Source organism: Episyrphus balteatus, chromosome 1, assembly GCF_945859705.1.
Source record: "Episyrphus balteatus chromosome 1, idEpiBalt1.1, whole genome shotgun sequence".
NCBI lineage: Eukaryota > Metazoa > Arthropoda > Insecta > Diptera > Syrphidae > Episyrphus > Episyrphus balteatus.
The window spans coordinates 100,106,034-100,122,992 of NC_079134.1; the positions used below are offsets into that span (position 1 = coordinate 100,106,034).

A 16,959-nucleotide genomic window follows, 5' to 3' on the forward strand; every position below is an offset into this window, starting at 1 on the left:
GTCTTTTAATGTCAGTTTCCCCAACAGAAAAGATTGGGAAAACAGTGTACCTTTCTCAAATGACTCGACTATCGCCATCTTCACTGATGGCTCGAAAATGAACACTGGGGTTGGTGCAGGTTTCTACTCAGAAAACCTCAACCTTGTCAGTTCTTTTAGACTCCCCGATTACAGCAGTGTCTTCCAAGCGGAGATGCTGGCAGTGAAAAATGCTGCTACACAAATATCCATTTTTCGATAATTTGAATGGGAGCTAAAATTTAGCGCGAGCAGCGTACCAGGCGTTACTGCGATTGAAATATAAAAATTAAAAGCTGGCCTGACAGATTGGTGCCCATTTTTTGACAAACAAATTTTGACATTTTTCGGAATATATTACCTTATTAGTGCCTGGCTACACAGTGATTTTTCAATCGATTGAAAAATCACATGCGGTGGCCAAACACTGTTGTGCCCAATCATGTTCCACTTTTACATTTTCTAGGAACAAATGTCAAAAAGAGGAAAAATTTAGCAATGGAACTGTACTGCCCTCAGAAAATTCAGTTCCCTTCGTGAGCATCTTCCCCCTTCACTCTACATCCTTCTTGCCTACAAACTCACTGCTTAGGCGATTGAAAAATCACCGTGTAGCCAGGCACTTAAGCCTGGGTACGCTGCTCGCGCTAAATTTTAGCCAAGATAAAATTCCCATACAAGTTATCGATAACTTGTATGGGATCCATTTTATCTTGGCTAAAAATTTTCGATAATTTGTATGGGAGCTAAAATTTAGCGCGAGCAGCGTACCAGGCTTTAATGTGTACTGTGAACCATAAAGTCTGGTACGCTGCTCGCGCTAAATTTTAGCTGAGATAAAATTCCCATACAAGTTATCGATAATTTGTATGGGATGCATTTTAGCTGGGCTAAAATTTTTCGATAATTTGTTTGTTCCCATACAAATTATCGAAAAATTTTAGCCCAGCTAAAATGCATCCCATACAAATTATAGATAACTTGTATGGGAATTTTATCTCGGCTAAAATTTAGCGCGAGCAGCGTACCAGGCTTAAAGCCTGGTACGCTGCTCGCGCTAAATTTTAGCTCCCATACAAATTATCGAAAAATTTTAACCGAGATAAAATGGATCCCATACAAGTTATCGATAACTTGTATGGGAATTTTATCTCAGCTAAATTTTAGCGCGAGCAGCGTACCAGGCTTCATGGTATAAAAAGAGAAGGTATGATCATTAGAAAAAACTCAGTATCGAGAACTGTCAAAACTTATGGCTACTTAAGGTTTTGACAGCCCAGCCCATTGAAATTGTTGTTGTAAACAAATTTGTGTTTGAAATTGTTGTTGCTTTTGACTTTGCCAAATGCCAAACGTCAAAACCTTATTACCCCATTTTGTAAGATGGCGGCTCTAATGATCATACCTTGTCTTTTTATACCATGGTTCACATTATCAAAATAGCATCAGATCAGACCAAATGGCTGCTGGTCTGTCCGGTAAGTTGGTCAGTGTGAACCCCCCTAAACAGAAAAAAATGTCATCTGTCAAGTAATGTGTCAAAGTTCACAAGTTTCTTTTAATTCGTCCATCAGAGGAATTCGTTTCAATTAAATTTATCTCCAAATTTACTCCCTTCATTGCTCTAAACTTGGTATATAAGTAATTAATTATTTTATTTCATAAAAGTTATTTAGTATTATAATCTAAAACATCCCTAACTGTTCCAAAACATTAACTTTTAGATATAGAACCTTACGTAATGTGAAGGTTATCATAACTGATATTTGAAAACAAACAAATTTTTACAAAAAAAAAAATAATATTTATTTTTTTTTTTAAAAAACTATAGAAATGGGTGGACATGGCCATGGACACGGGGATCCTTACAAAGTTCCAGACGCATCAATTTACAAAGTTGAAGCTCCAGAACTAGTAGAGGTGCAAACAGCTTTGGCTCGATTAGGCTTAAAAGATCCGTGGGCAAGGTAATTATTATTGGCATCTCGTGCTCGTAGCATGATTCGTATGAAATCGGAGAAGTTTCCGCTCCAGCGGATAAATATCTCGCTAGGGCCGTATATTTCTACACTAAAGTCACAAAAACTTGTCCGTTCTGTGACATCAATAAATCACTTTTTTTATTAGGAATTGGGCAGGTTCAGAAACGTTAGGCACTAAATATTTAGGTAATTTTTCGGTCTCTGATTGGTCAGCAGTCAAAAAAATCTTTCCAATTTAGGTAATTTTATTGGAAAGCTAACTGGAAAGTTAGGCAAGAAAATTTTCCCTAAAAATTTAGGAAAGTTTTTTTTGTCAACATGACAGCAGCTTGTTTTGAATGGGTGCGTTCACGTACCGATCCAAGGGTATCCGGATACCTTTGTGTTGTTGTAATCCCATATAAAATCTCAGCTGATCGATCAGCTGTGTTGACAAGCAAAAAAATCCAAAGGTATCCTAAAAATTTCTGGATTCTCGTGTATCTTATGGGAGGTTTGATGAACAGCTGTTTCGTGTTCACAAACGTATTGGATACTTAGGTATCTTGGATAGGGTATCTGTGCGTACGTGAACGCACCCAATTAAAGAATTAATTTAGCAAAATTAAATTTATTTGTGTGAAAAATGAGTAAAAAGTGCATTATCGGTTATAATTAATATTTTTTATTCATTAAAGTTAAGTGAAATTTGGTGTCTTCCCCATGCGATCGGTAAAATACTTAAGTAAATTTTGAAATTTGACAATAGCATCATTTCCAAACTAATTTAGTCAATTTTCTCAAATTTCCGTTCGGACAATGACGTTGCCTAAATATCTGGTCCCTAATATTTCCTGAACGTGCCCATTATCGTAGCAATCCCAAACAATTGAAATAAATTTGATTTACGATGGGAGGTCAAAATTTTGCGGAATGTGAGGGAAGGTGGAAGAAATTAAACTTGCTTTTATTTTTCTTACAATATATATTTTTTAAAGCCTAATGCATTTCCTATGTCGTTTTCCTTCCTTCCAATGAGTAATAAGAACAGCCTTTAAGGACTTATTTTTGCACGCCATAGAAGTGAAAAAAAACTACTCCGGAGTATTTTTAGTACTACGGAGTACTTCGGATTTACTCCACATTTTTAGTCAAATTTACACATGAATTTCAAGCATGACATTTCAAAATTTTATGTTTTTTAGATTTAGATAAGATTAATAATGACTTTATTTACATAATTCCTCAATGCTATATTCTAACAATTCATAAATAAATAAGCATGGCATACGCCGTCTACCAGAGTGACATTTGTATGTTTTCATAAGCAAGACTATAGTTTAATAAGATAAAATAAATAAATTTAAAAAAATATATTTTCTTAGAATAATTAAAACAGCTCTTCAATTATATTTTTTCGGTATCTTAAACCCCGTTGTATAAATTCAGGTAACTGCTTCAAATTTTCACCGTTCAGGACATTTTTATGAGTTTCCCAACTATAAAATTTAACCGAGCTTTAGCCTTTAAACTGACTATAAAATTGGTTTTTGGTATGGTGAAATATGTAGAATTCAGATAAATATTAACGTGAGCTTTAAATTTGATAAGTAGGGTCCAATGTGTTTATGAACTTTGGATCATTAAAACGAATCATTTTGACAAGTCAGTTTTATAGATATTTTGTCTTCCTTTTGAAGAGTTAAAAAAGTTGTATGGCGTTCGAGAAAAGGCGAATTATTTTGCTAGCTAATCTTAGTGAGAAAACTGCAAAAAAATAATAACTAATTAGTTTTAGGCCGGAAAAATACGGAAAAATGAACTTTAACTCTATTTTTGGAAAACTACAATAATTTTTTTTTTATTTTTCAAACATTTTCACAGAATTTATTTTTTTTTCAATGGTTGCAATAGTTATAATTAAATTTTAATTGAGGTTCTCAACCTTTAAATATAGATTAACAATAATAAACAAATATCGGCCGTAAAAGTACCGTATCGTTTTTAATCGCCAACCGAACTCATACGAAAACGAAAAATAAAATACTCGTGTACTCCTTCATATTTCTGTCTAACTGTTGAAAAGAATCAACTATCCAGCCTATTTTTAACTAATCCGAGATAAAGACAAAAAAACAAAACATGTATTATGTTACCCATTGTATTGAGAAGCTTAACTCAAAATTTAAAATCGAGTGGCTAAACTTTTTTTTTTAATTTTGTCCAGTTATATTGGCGATTTACCACACTGTGACGGTTATACAGGGTGTCCCAAAAGTCAACGTCGAAACGAAAACGGTAGATAGGGTAGGTGGTGACAGTTATCAGAAAAATAATTAAAAAAATCGCAGACATATATTTTGAAAAAAAGTCGAAAAATTGGTCACCCTGTGACGGTTTTTCATGTGCCGTGACAACAAATCTTAGTTTTTCTCATTTTTTTCTTTTGTTACGGAACCTTGAATAACCCTGCTACCAAATGCATTTAAAAATTTTAACTAAGCTGCATCAGTTTTAAAGCAAATATTACTTTTGCCCAACTAAGTACTAAAATTTATATGACTCTAATTCAATGAACCGTAGTGTAAAAAAAGAATGCACTACGATGTACGGCAAGTTTTTTTTATTATTTTTCTGGTAACTGTCACCATCTACCCTATCTGCCATTTTCTTTTCGACGTTGACTTTTGGGACACCCTGTATACCATGTCGTAATAGACTTGTATTCAAATATTGTAATTATAAATTTATATTGAATGAATGCATAAACTATAGGTCAAGCTCATTCTGACGACTTTTCGGCAACCCCACGTAAGAACGATATGTTAAGTAGGGTCCTAAATGATTTTGAAACATTCAGAATATATTGTTTTGTATTTTTTCGTAGGAATGAGGCCTGGCGATACCTTCCTAAGCACGGAACTCATGCTTCGCGTGCAAGGTTATTCTTCACACGTGGTTTCGTGTGGGGTCTTGCTGCTGCTCTCATCACAGTTGGAATCGAAAAAGGTCTTTCCAGTGGAGAAGAACATGGTCATGGACATGGGGAACATCATTAATTATAAATAAAACAAAATGGTCATAGTTTAAAAACATAGTTGTTGCTTTAATAATAAACTTAATGCAGACTCATTACCAGTCAACATGTAGTTTTTTAATTAATGCGTGGTTTTAATTCATCATAACATGGACGAAGGAATATAGATGGTTTCTTGGCTGCGTTAAAGTACTCATGTCCCTTAGACCAATCGTAGCCGACTGCATACGCAAAAATTTGTCCATTGGCATTAAATCCACATTTAGTTATGGACTGGTCCATCATTTCCGAGGACTTAAGTTTTGTTCGCGCGTCCTTATCCCAAAAACTAAAGGTTCCATCAGAGCCTACTGTCACAAGGGTACCATGAACGGGGTGGAATGCAATATCGTTTACAGCATATATATCCTGGTAACCAGCGGTTCCAGTCATTCGATGGCACTTGAATGTGAAATTATCCTTCGGATTAACGGGGTTCACATACTGAATAGCAACGCGTCCTTCAATGCTCCCAAGGGCGTAACCTGTAAATTATATTTTAAATAAAATTTTATTTTATTTTATATGTTTAATAAAATAAAAATGTAAGAATAAAATAAAGATTTTTCTGAAACTAAATCATAGTCAGAAGCGAATGAAACCCCTATAAAACAATGACGAAAGAAAGCCCTCATAATAAACAAAGTATACAAAAAAAAGGCGCTGAAATATGTATGTGTATAAACTAATTAGGATTGAAATCAAGTAATTCATTTATGCTCGGATACAGTGTTTTTATGCACCCGGCTTTATTCTTATGCATGTATGTGCCCATAAAGGTACGCTTGCATTTATAATCATATGTTCCATCACATCGCTGGAAGCGTCTTGCTTATTCTTCAGTTATTGGGTTAACGACGTTTCACTTAAACGAATGGTGCAAGAAACTACTCCTTCTGGGTAGTTGGGAAACTTCTGACGTCATACTGGTTTGCCTAAAAGCTCGGATTGATGCTTTTGGCTAAGTATGCGTGAAATAAATGGTAAAAACGAAATTTGGAGTTTCTATATTTTCCAAAAATTTAGAAAATTTATAGTGTCCGTCCGAAGCTTCGCCCGAATTCAGCCAAAAAAAACAACATTTGGTCAAACCTTCGGCTTCGGCCATTTAAGGTCTAAGTTTTGGCCGAAGCCGAAGAATCTGTTTATTATATCGAGCATAGAAATAGGCACAGGAAAAAAATTCAATTTTAGAAAGATTGCAATCTTTTCTTCGGTAGGTATTCAAAAATTTCAAAACATGTGTGCCATCATAAATAAATAAATAAATAAAAATAATATTTGTATCCAATTGGAGAGGAGAATTCTTGACTTTTTTCAACCTTAGGCTTCGGTTTCGGCCGAAGATTTTCTTTCAGCCTAATAATTCGGCTTCGGCTGAAAATCGACCTTCGGTCGGACACTAGAAATTTTTATCACGGAATATTCGAGATGAAGCGCTCCAAAGTTACCCTATCTTTAAGTTTTGAAATGTATATAACTTTTTGCATTAACTTAAAAAAAAAATAATTTATTTATTTTGGTCTTTTTGCTGGGTTAGGAGTTAGTGGGCTAAAATTAGTATGTTATAATACAGTCAAATAAGGTGAAAAAAGGGGTAAACCTCAGAATGAATGCTAATATGAATTTTTTTCTCAACATCTTCGTTTTGGCATTCTATAACTGTAATAATCTCCAAATTCTTCAAATTAAAATATTTGAGTTTTCTTTTTAATAAATTATTGATTTGCTTGAATCAGCTTTCAGATAAAAAACAAAAACATATTTTTCAATAAATCTAAAATTAATTATACAAATATTGCTAAAGTAAATATTATTTTATAAAATATTTAATGAACTGGTCGCCACATTCCTTCTATATTTTTAAGTTTCAATATTAACTTTGAATTTCCTGGATCTCTTTGTCTATCATTTTCTACGTAGGATGATGTTTCTGGGACGGAATATGATATGATTCTTTTTCTGTCTGTAACTCATGAAGTTCTTCAGGTATTTTCTTAACGTGATTGATGTTTCTTCTACACACTTTTCCATTTGAATCTCGTACTACCACTTCATTGGATGTACGGTCCACAACTTCTTACACTGTTAAGTCAAATGCTGTCGAAAGTTTATTTTGGGGAACTTCATTGCGAACCAGAACCTTGTCTCCAACTTTAATGTCACTAACATTTGCACATCGTCTTCTGTCGGCTATCTGTTTCCCTTTTTCTTTGTTTGCTACATCTAGATCTCGTGCTTCTGAATCGAGGAAATCTTCACTTATATCTTGAATAGAAGGTATTTTATCCCGGATCATTCTGTTGAGTAACAGTTCAGATGGTGATTTTCCTGTGGTCCCATGGGGTGTTACGTTATACATAAGTGTGAATTTTTGAATAGCTTGTTTATAATCTTCATTACTTGTATTTGCTTTTTGTAAGCGCTTCAAGATTGACCGGTTCATATTCTCCACTTCACCACTCGCTTGAGCCCAATACGGGGGTGATGTTATGAGTTTAATATTTTTATCTTTGCAATATTCCTTGAACTCTGCGCTGACAAATTGGCGGCCGTTATCAGCCTTTATTGATTTAGGATACCCAAATCTACAAAATATTTCTTTCAAAATTTTAATTATTTCTGATGATGTTATATTTCTCATGAACTTTGTTTTCTGATATCGAGAATAACAATCTATTAAGACAAATAAAATCATGATTTGGCAATGGCTAAGATATTTGCCATTATTTTTTGAAATATCTCGGGAGCTGAATTCACTCCAAATAACACTGGTCAACAAGGTTTTTGCCACAAGAACCAAAATATACTTTTCTAGTTGTTTTTGGGGTGCTAAATCCGAATCTGAAGTCAGAAAAATTTGATTGGTCTTTGTTTTTGAAATATTAGAAAATGTCAAAAAACGTAATTTTGGCTGTTTTCGAGTTTATGTTTTTATGTGGAGTACCTAATTAATTGTGAATAAATTTGTAACGGTGCCAATAAGAGCTAGTTTTATTCATTCAAAAAATGTTTAAATCTTTCCGATATCTCTTTTATTGCCCGAGATATTTAAAATTTAAGTAGCGGTCTTTGAATCAGAAACAACACTGGCCAACCAAATTACACTTTTTTTGCCACAAGAATCAAAATATACTTTTCTGAAGGTTTTTGGGTTGCTGAACTCGAATCCACAATCAGAAAAATTCTATTAGCCTTCGTTCTTAAAATATTACCGTTATAAAATGCAAAAGAGGGTTTTTTTTATAACGGTTATATTTCAAGAACGGAGGCTAATAGAATTTTTCTGATTGTGGATTCGAGTTCAGCAACCCAAAAACCTTCAGAAAAGTATATTTTGATTCTTGTGGCAAAAATTCTGTGGCCAGTGACTTAAACTTTAGATTAAGTTTAGTTTCTTTTTGACTTATTAAATGAAACTTAAGATATCTCGAGCAATAAAAGAGCTATCGGGAAAATTTAAACAGTTTTTGAAAGAAGAATATCTGTTCTTATAATAACCATTACAAATTTGTTTGTAATGAATTACCCCACATAAAACAGAACCTCGAAAAAAGCCAAAATTACGTTTTTTGACATTTTCTAACGGTAATATTTCAAAAACGAAGGCCAATCAAATTTTTCTGACTTTAGATTCGGATTCAGCACCCCAAAAACTACTAGAAAAGTATATTTGGATTCTTGTGGCAAAAAAAAAGTTAAATTTTGTTGACCGGTGTAATAGACGTTTATACCCAAACAACCCTTTATGGGTTATAAAAGTAGTTATCTCACGACTATCTTCATCTAATTCTTAATGATGATAGGCATTTTTTAAATCCAGTCTGGAAAAATACTTAGCACCTTTTAATTTAGTCAAAAATGAATCAAAAGTTGGTAGTGGGAAGTTTTCTCTTAAAATGGCAGTGTTTGCTCTTGGCATATCAATGCATAATCGAATATCCCCACATTGCTTAGAAACAATCACAATGGGTGATATCCAAGAACTTGGTCCATTTACAGGTTCAATTATATCTTGCCTAGCCGCCTCATTTAATTTTAACTCAACTTTTTCTTCTAATGCTGATGGTATGTATACGGCGTAAAAGGTTGTTGTACTGGTTTAACCGATTTGTCAATAGATAAATGAACTTTAATGTCTTTAATTTTCGGAAACGGTTGTGAATCTTCAAGTTGATTAATTGTTAGTCCTAATTTTAGAACTTGCAATCGCAGAGCAGTTTCACGACCAAGCAAAGATTGTATTCCATTTGCGATTACATAAAAGGATGCAATAAGTTCTTTTTGGTTACTCACATGTATAGGAGCCTCAAATACAAATTTAACTTGTAAGTTTGTATTTCCAGCGTATGTTCGAAATTGATTTTCAGTTTCTGTTCGCACGTTTCCCAGTATAATTGCTGTTTGACAAAGAACCTTCCAATCCGATTCCCCAATCAAATTATATCTTGACCCTGAATCAATGAGTATGGATATCCTTACACCACCTATAAAGCAATCAATGAATTCACTCATATCTTCATGTTCCTTGTTTGTGACTTGGAAACAATCGGAGTGTAAGGATTTTTGTTCATTAAGGTCTTTGAAATTCAAGTTTTCTTCTACAAATCGAATTTTCGATGGTTCAAATCTCAACAATGTTATCCAGTGAATATTCTTTTTCAAGTAGTCGTTTTCTAAGTTCACCAGGAGCCCACACATGGATGAGTTTATCCTTAACATTTATATCTAATATCTCCTGCTTTGTCGCACCGAATGAGCATTTGGCGGCTTGATGTCTAATTCTAATTAAAAATTTGTTCAGGCTTTCACCTTCTTCTGGTTTAAGTGTTCTAAATAAATGCCGTTCAAAAGTAGAATTTCTTCTTGGCGAAAAATATTCGTTTAATTTCGACACCAAAACGCCAAACACGCCTCCACCAGTTGGACAATCAAGCGCACCAGGAATGTTATAAATTACCTCTTGTAGTTGTGGTCCTCCAAGATGAAGAAGTTTGTTTTTCTTGTTGTTGACGTTCTGTATGTATATTCAAGTGACCATAAAATGTTCAGCCTTTGCAGATTTTTAGATAACCAAAATTTAAGCTCGATTGGATAAGTCTGATGGTGCCGACACTCACTCAAAGTATCAAAAATATCTGTTTTTTCACTGTTTTGCGAAGAAAATTAGCTCTAGCTCCCAAACAGATGGGGCTACTTTCAATTTTTATATATTAAATTAAAGGTAGTGTTCTTACACATAATTCAGATGCTAAATTTATTTCGACTTATTTAAAAAAACTATATTGTGTTCAATTTAAATGTTCAGTACTGACCTCAAAAAAGAGCTGAGGTGCATACTCTGTTAAAAATGAAACTTCCTAAGTTATAGATTGATGTAAGGTTTTTGATGGAAATGCTTCTCGTATAATTTAAATAACAATAGAAGTATTGGGGAAGAGTAAAATTGGCTTTGAAATTTCAAAATCAGGCTTACATTAAAAAAAAAATAAAAATAAAAAAATTCTTACGATTTGAAAAATTCCTCCTTTTGGAAGGTAATAAAAGAGGCTACAAAATTAATGGTTCAAAATAGATTCTAAAATATAAAACAAAGATAATTAGCAAACAAAAATGTTAATAAGCACCAGACACTTGATGTAGTAACCCAGATTACAGGAGAATTACATGAAATACATGTTAAATCCAACTGCGGATACGGCAATGGTAAAAGACATAGCTAATGTTTATGAATATTAAGTTTCTTTTAGAAACAAAATCACAGTTTATGAAAAAACTATGGATTTGGCCCATTACTTTTACAGCATGTGAAACTTGTCATTGTTCCTGATTTTCAAATAAATATATATATATATAAGACTGATTTTGAAACTACAAAGTCAATTGCATCCGTCCCTAGTGCTTCTATTGTTATTAAAATTATATCAGAAGCATTTCATTTAGATACCTTACCTCAATCTTTAACATAGAAAGTTTCATTTTTAACAGAGTTTGCACCTCAGCTCTTTTTTGAGGTCAGTACTGAAAATTTAAATTGAACACAATATAGTTTTTTTAAGTAAGTCTAAATAAATTTATCATATGAATAATGTGTAAGAACACTACCTTTAATCTAATATATAAAAAGTGAAAGTAGCCCCATCCGTTTGGTAGGTAGAGCTAATTTTCTTCGCAAAACAGATTTTTCATACTTTGAGCGAGTGTCGGCACCATTTAGACTTATCCAATTGAGCTTAAATTTTGGCTATCTAAAAATCTGCAAAGGCTGAACATTTTATGGGGTTCCCCCGAAAAAAATTCGTCAAAAAAATTTTTCTATGGGAGTTGCGGTCACTCTAATGTACATACATGTGAAGTCTAATTCAAGATCCGTGTTTTATACCTACGATGAATCTGTAGCTTAAAAGGGAGCAGAAGATGTTAGTTCCGTGCCGCATCATTTTTTTTATAAAATTTTGCCAATGGAAATCAACGATCAAAATTTTACCGTTTTCAGATTTATTTACTTTTAAGTCACTAACAAAAAAAAAATTTAATTCAATTAAAGTCATATTCCCAATTGGAGGTCATTCATACCTAGAATGCAATCGAAACATAAGTCTAATTAATAAAAAAAAAAAATACACGGAGATACCAAATGAAATGATAGACTGTGGGGAAAACTTTGATTTCTTCAAATGGACTGAGTATTTAGTACCCCTTTATACATCAAAGTGTCCGGTCCCGACTCGATCAGTTAGAGTCTTAAAGATTTGTCAAGAAAACACCAGCATTCTGTATTACAAATCAAATTATAAGGCATATACAACAGCTCTTCAATAAAAAAGAAACAGTTGCCATTGAAGAAAATATACAACACTAGAATTCCAATTAAAAAGTGCAAATGGAACGACCTGCAACACTTCACAAAATTGCTTATTAAGGAAGAATCCAAGAATTTCTGCCAAAATTTAACCCAAGTTTAAATAAATAAAAATAAATAAATAAATTGACTTGAGTAATAAGCTGTACCTTGGTTTTTATTAGTTACTAAAATAGTCCACACAAAATAGACATACAAAAGTGCAAAACCAGGGGGTCATTCTGTAATTTTCAAAACGATAACCGTCAAAACGTTGATCGTGGACAATCACGTCCACAATTTGCTTCACGTAAAGGGCCCAACCCATAGAATCCGTTGCGTCCGTTCCGTCGAAGTTTTCAACTGACAGCTTGATAAAATACACACGTTCTTATGGGAAGCGAGCCATAAGCGACGGATCGGACGGAGACGGACGGATTCGACGGAAGAAGTAGCCCAACTTTCTACTTTTTCATCCGTCGTATCCTTTGACATTGGGTGTCAACAATAGACCAGTTCGATTTTCTGTTTCTGAGTGCACGCCGGGGAATTTCAGAACTAAGATCTGTGTTCTTTTCTTCTCCGATTTTATGAATTGTAAACTTTAATTGTTTATTTGTGAAGAAAATGTAATTAAAGTAACATTTAATGATATATCTAATAAATTATATTAATTAAATACTAAAATTCTGTTGTAGAGTTCAATTTTACTAAGCCAAAGTCATATCTACAAATGATAATCTGTTATTAAAAATTGTTTTTGACTGAAGAGCAAATACCTACATGAAATCTAGTCTAGTTATTTTATTAAAAAAAAAAGAACAACAATAATAAACAAACAACAATACGACGTATTCTATGGGTCACCCCTTTCTGTCCCATCCTTCAACTTTAACGGATGGATTGACGGAACGGACGCAACGGATTCTATGGGTTGGGCCCTTAACTCAGCGAAATTCGTTTCGTCTACGTTTATTTCTTCATGCAGTTTGAGAGGTTTCAGAAATTCTCAAACTGCTTTAAATGTCATACTGACTCTGTCTGTCATTAAGAATAAGAAGAAGAATGATGCTTATATGCATATACTGCTGCACATATAAATATAAAATATACGTTTGTTAGGACAAAATCATTATTTTAATATTTTTAGAGAAACATAATGTTATGTTTATTTTTTTAATAAGAAACAAACTCGAACCTTAAATTACATTTAATCACAAACTGGAAATAATAATAAAAAAAACAATATTAAATGGGTATAAACGTATGGGAAACGTGAGCTATTTAGCTATCGTCCAAACGTCAACGTTTTTGAGTGTACGTTTAGACGAATTTCGTCTTCCGTGAAGCAAAACAATAACAGCGAAAACGTGATCGTCCTAACGATGGACGTTTTTAATTTTACGTGAAGCAACTCTATCGTCCAAACGTTAACGTCTGACAATAATCGAGATACGGAATGACCCCCCAGGAATAATTCGCTTTGGTACAAAGCATTGACACACCAATTAAAAATAAAATGTCAAAGTCCCCAAAAATACGCAGCTGAAGCGAAACGAAATTTTCCACACAAAATTTTGTTAACTATATCTTGAACGGCAAATTTCGTTTTGCTTTTCGTTTTTCAGTATGCAGCTCTAGCGAAAAATACGGCAGTTTTCGATCATTTGTCACTTACTTTTTACTGTCCTGTGCATTTTTCTTGACTCCAAGAGCAGAGTAGTCGGTTTTTCACTTTTAATTCATTTATTTCTTGCTTTAAAAAATATTTTCTGTTGATTTTCTTGATTTTAACTTAATTTTGAATTTTTTTATTTTGACTTTGACATAATACTCGATGATATTTTTTCGTTAGCATTTTCGCTGTCGACTTTGGAGACTTGAAAATTTTTCGTTTCACATCAGCAGCGTACTAGGCTTAAGTACCTACGAAATACTATAATTTTTGTCCAAATTTAAAAATATTTTTGATGTTATTTTATAGGACTGAAAAATAAAAACTAAATTTTATTATGTATAGGAGCACATAGTCTCCACATACTTTAAAAACTTTTTCGATAACATCGACCATTTAACAAAAATATGCAAAAAACGATATTTCGATTCCCATCACTTTTTTATGAGAGCACTAATTACCAAATGATATGTGTTACTAAAGCAAATCTTAAGCTATTTTGTGGAAAACATTATAGTCTATAAAGTGAGTTGAAAACATATTAAAAAAAATTCATATTTTACGAGCTAAGTACAAAAATTGCAATTTTTGGAGTTTTAAACAAATTAAATTTTATTTTTTTAATGACAGCTTTAACAAAAAAAAACAATAAATACGTTTTTATACATAGGAGCACATATTGAATCTATAAATTTTCGATAGGACTCACCGTTTAAGATACTCAAAAAACCGTTATTTTCGACATATGACATATTTTAAAATCGTGATATCTTCTAAACCATTGGTCATAGAACAAAAAAAAGTTTCATAGCTTTTGTTTTAGAGAATATAAAAAACCCATAAAGTTTTTGTATAGCTTCCCACGTTTCAAAGTTATGTATTTATGAAAACCAACATTTTCAACAAATTAATGTTATTTTTATGGACTTTTGACTCTTTGTTTTTTTTAATCGATGTTTCAAAGCTCTGTACCAATTTTCAGCTTTATGCAAATTATTTTGTCTTTTTTGACCGGACTAAAAAACAAAACTGTAATCAAATGCCGAATTTTGTACACTTTCAGTTGTTTGTATTTTTATTAAAAAAAAGTGGAAAACATAACAGCGCCAAATAAAAGGAAGAAAAATATTAACTTAAAAAAAAAAGGCAAGTTACTAGTGTTTAGCTGTTTAGTAAGACATTATTCATTGGTAGTTCTTATCAATTACCTGTTGGAGCTTTTTTTTTGTCCCGAAATATTGAAATTGTACGATGTTGATATTTCAGTGGACTTTCTTGGCGCTTAAATTCACTTGGTTTCTGATCCAGCGAATAGACAATTAGTGTTCTTCCAGCTGTACCAACTACAGCCATAGGATAGTCTACGTCAGCACAATAACAGCGTTCAGGGAGATTGATAACCATCATTGGATTTGGTGAGCGCGTATCCCAAAACTTAAAATTTTTCAAGTTATTAAATTATTCTCAATCTTTTTAAGTTTACCTTTAAGGTTTTGTCCCAGGAACCAGTCATAAGACATGTATAGTTTGATCCCTTGACCCAGTGACAAGTCTTAACTGGAGCATCATGGGCCGCAACTTGGAGAACTTGATCTGAAGCTAGATCCCAGCATTTAACTTGTTTGTCGCACGATGCCATAAAAACTTTTGTGCCATCGTCAGACCAGCACACATCGAGTGCTGGGCCTCCAAGTGTTTTCATTGATTTGGGTACTGTTTTGCCAGTATGTTCCACTTCCCAGCATCGCACCTAAAATGAGGTTTTCATATAAGCAATTAATACATAAAATTTAACATACTAAATTAACTAACACTACTATCCCAGCTTCCGGCAATGAGGAAATTCTGTTGTAGGGTCGAGGGACTGAATTCAAGAGCAGAAACTGTATCTTCAGGAGGCGATACAACTTCAAAATCTTTCATGGGATTTGGAGTAGTAGTTGGTGCTGTTGTGCCAAAGGTACTACCACCACCTATGCTGGATGTTCCGAACATTTTTGGTCTTTATCTTAATGTTACAGAAAGAAGGCTTATTTGTAATTGCTGATACTATATTTGTTTTATATACTTTATAATTTGTTTTATATAAATGTAAAGCCGACAACAAAAAAAATGCGATGTACAATCACTCATGAGAATCTGATCTGACTGACATTTCAATTTCCAGTTCCATCATCCACTTCCACTTTCCACACACTATGGAAATTTTGTATTGTTGTTCCACGCCACCTGTGTGTCAACTACGATACTCCGCGTTTATAATAGGGTGACCATATTTTTAAATTCCAAATAATGAACAAGAACATGAACAAGAAGTTAACCGAGTTAACTATTGTTTTGTTTTATTTCAAAAAGTAGGTAACTCAAACAAAAGTTGCGACAAAAAAAGAAGTTGAGTGGAGCCGGCGAACGGCACGTACCAATGGGAGTCACACACGGTAATGGTCTGTGACTGATTTTTTATAGCCAAAACACAGACAAAATGCAAAAGTCTTAATTTTATAGTCCGTTTTCCTCAAATGTATAGGAAATTTTTAGAATTTGGAATTCGAAATTAGAAAATTTGGGATGAAAACAGGCTTTTAATAGAGATCATTCTCTCCGGACAAAAAAAGAGCCATTGACAGTGAAGACTTTAACAACAATTTCTACCCACTCTACAAGGCAGATTTCCAAGGGAACACTTATTTAGTACAAGAAGCGCGGGCTTAAGTAACGAACCTCTGTGTAACCGACTTGATGCAGAGAAGGTGGCGATATTACTTTTTATTTAGTCTAATGCACCTCTTTTTAATTTTTCTCATTGAATACAAATAATTAAAATGTTATTTATAAATAGATCATCTTTTTAATTTCATTTATATTAATTTTCTTAACTTTCAAAAATCCGCATCCGCATCTGCACTCGCGGATATGAAAAAATCCACATCAGCAACATCCCTAATAGTTCGCACTATCATTTCATTTCCAAAAATTCGATTTTGTTTCAACAAAATTATAAATACTGAACAAAAAATGAACAGCTTTTGAACTAATGAACATTTTTATGTTTTTTAACACAAAATAATTCATAATGAACAGATCCATCATATAATGAACAGTTCATTACCTCATTAGGTGTTTTTCTTTTTTAGTTCAGAAGAAAGCTCTGAACAGTGCTAAAATTCATTCTTGAAGAAAATCCCAAACAAATCAAAAGTTCTTCAGATATTTGAAAAAATGTTATTGTCCTAACCTTGCGAGAAGAACCCGGACTTTGACAGACTATAAAATTGAATTTAACTATCTCACGGAATTCATTTGTATACCATTTTTTAGATAATTTCATTGTGAATAATACTATGTTTCCACCTACGCTAAATCCGAGATTTAGCTAAGTAGATTTAGA

General features: G+C 33.1%; 2 protein-coding genes across 4 annotated transcripts; one reads left to right on the top strand and one right to left on the bottom strand.

The window, feature by feature from the left end:
• Positions 1-1,518: 1,518 nt before the first annotated feature.
• LOC129921067 (NADH dehydrogenase [ubiquinone] 1 beta subcomplex subunit 3) lies at positions 1,519-5,122 on the top strand. 3 transcript variants are annotated; one of them, XM_056002711.1, is made up of 3 exons: positions 1,519-1,651; positions 1,841-1,985; positions 4,867-5,122. In XM_056002711.1, the coding sequence occupies exons 2-3, from the start codon at positions 1,852-1,854 to the stop codon at positions 5,036-5,038; spliced, it is 306 nt and encodes a 101-aa protein (XP_055858686.1). In that variant the 5' UTR covers positions 1,519-1,651; positions 1,841-1,851; the 3' UTR covers positions 5,039-5,122. The 3 variants fall into 3 exon arrangements, with proteins under 3 accessions (XP_055858686.1, XP_055858688.1, XP_055858687.1); XM_056002713.1 differs by having other exon boundaries at positions 1,543-1,657; positions 1,839-1,985; XM_056002712.1 differs by having other exon boundaries at positions 1,546-1,651; positions 1,850-1,985.
• Positions 5,059-15,706, bottom strand: LOC129921066 (protein Rae1). Its single transcript, XM_056002710.1, has 4 exons — positions 15,384-15,706; positions 15,055-15,321; positions 14,780-15,005; positions 5,059-5,540 (listed from the first exon to the last, which is right to left on the bottom strand). The coding sequence occupies exons 1-4, from the start codon at positions 15,564-15,566 to the stop codon at positions 5,134-5,136; spliced, it is 1,083 nt and encodes a 360-aa protein (XP_055858685.1). The 5' UTR covers positions 15,567-15,706; the 3' UTR covers positions 5,059-5,133.
• Between the last annotated feature and the right edge of the window lie 1,253 nt (positions 15,707-16,959).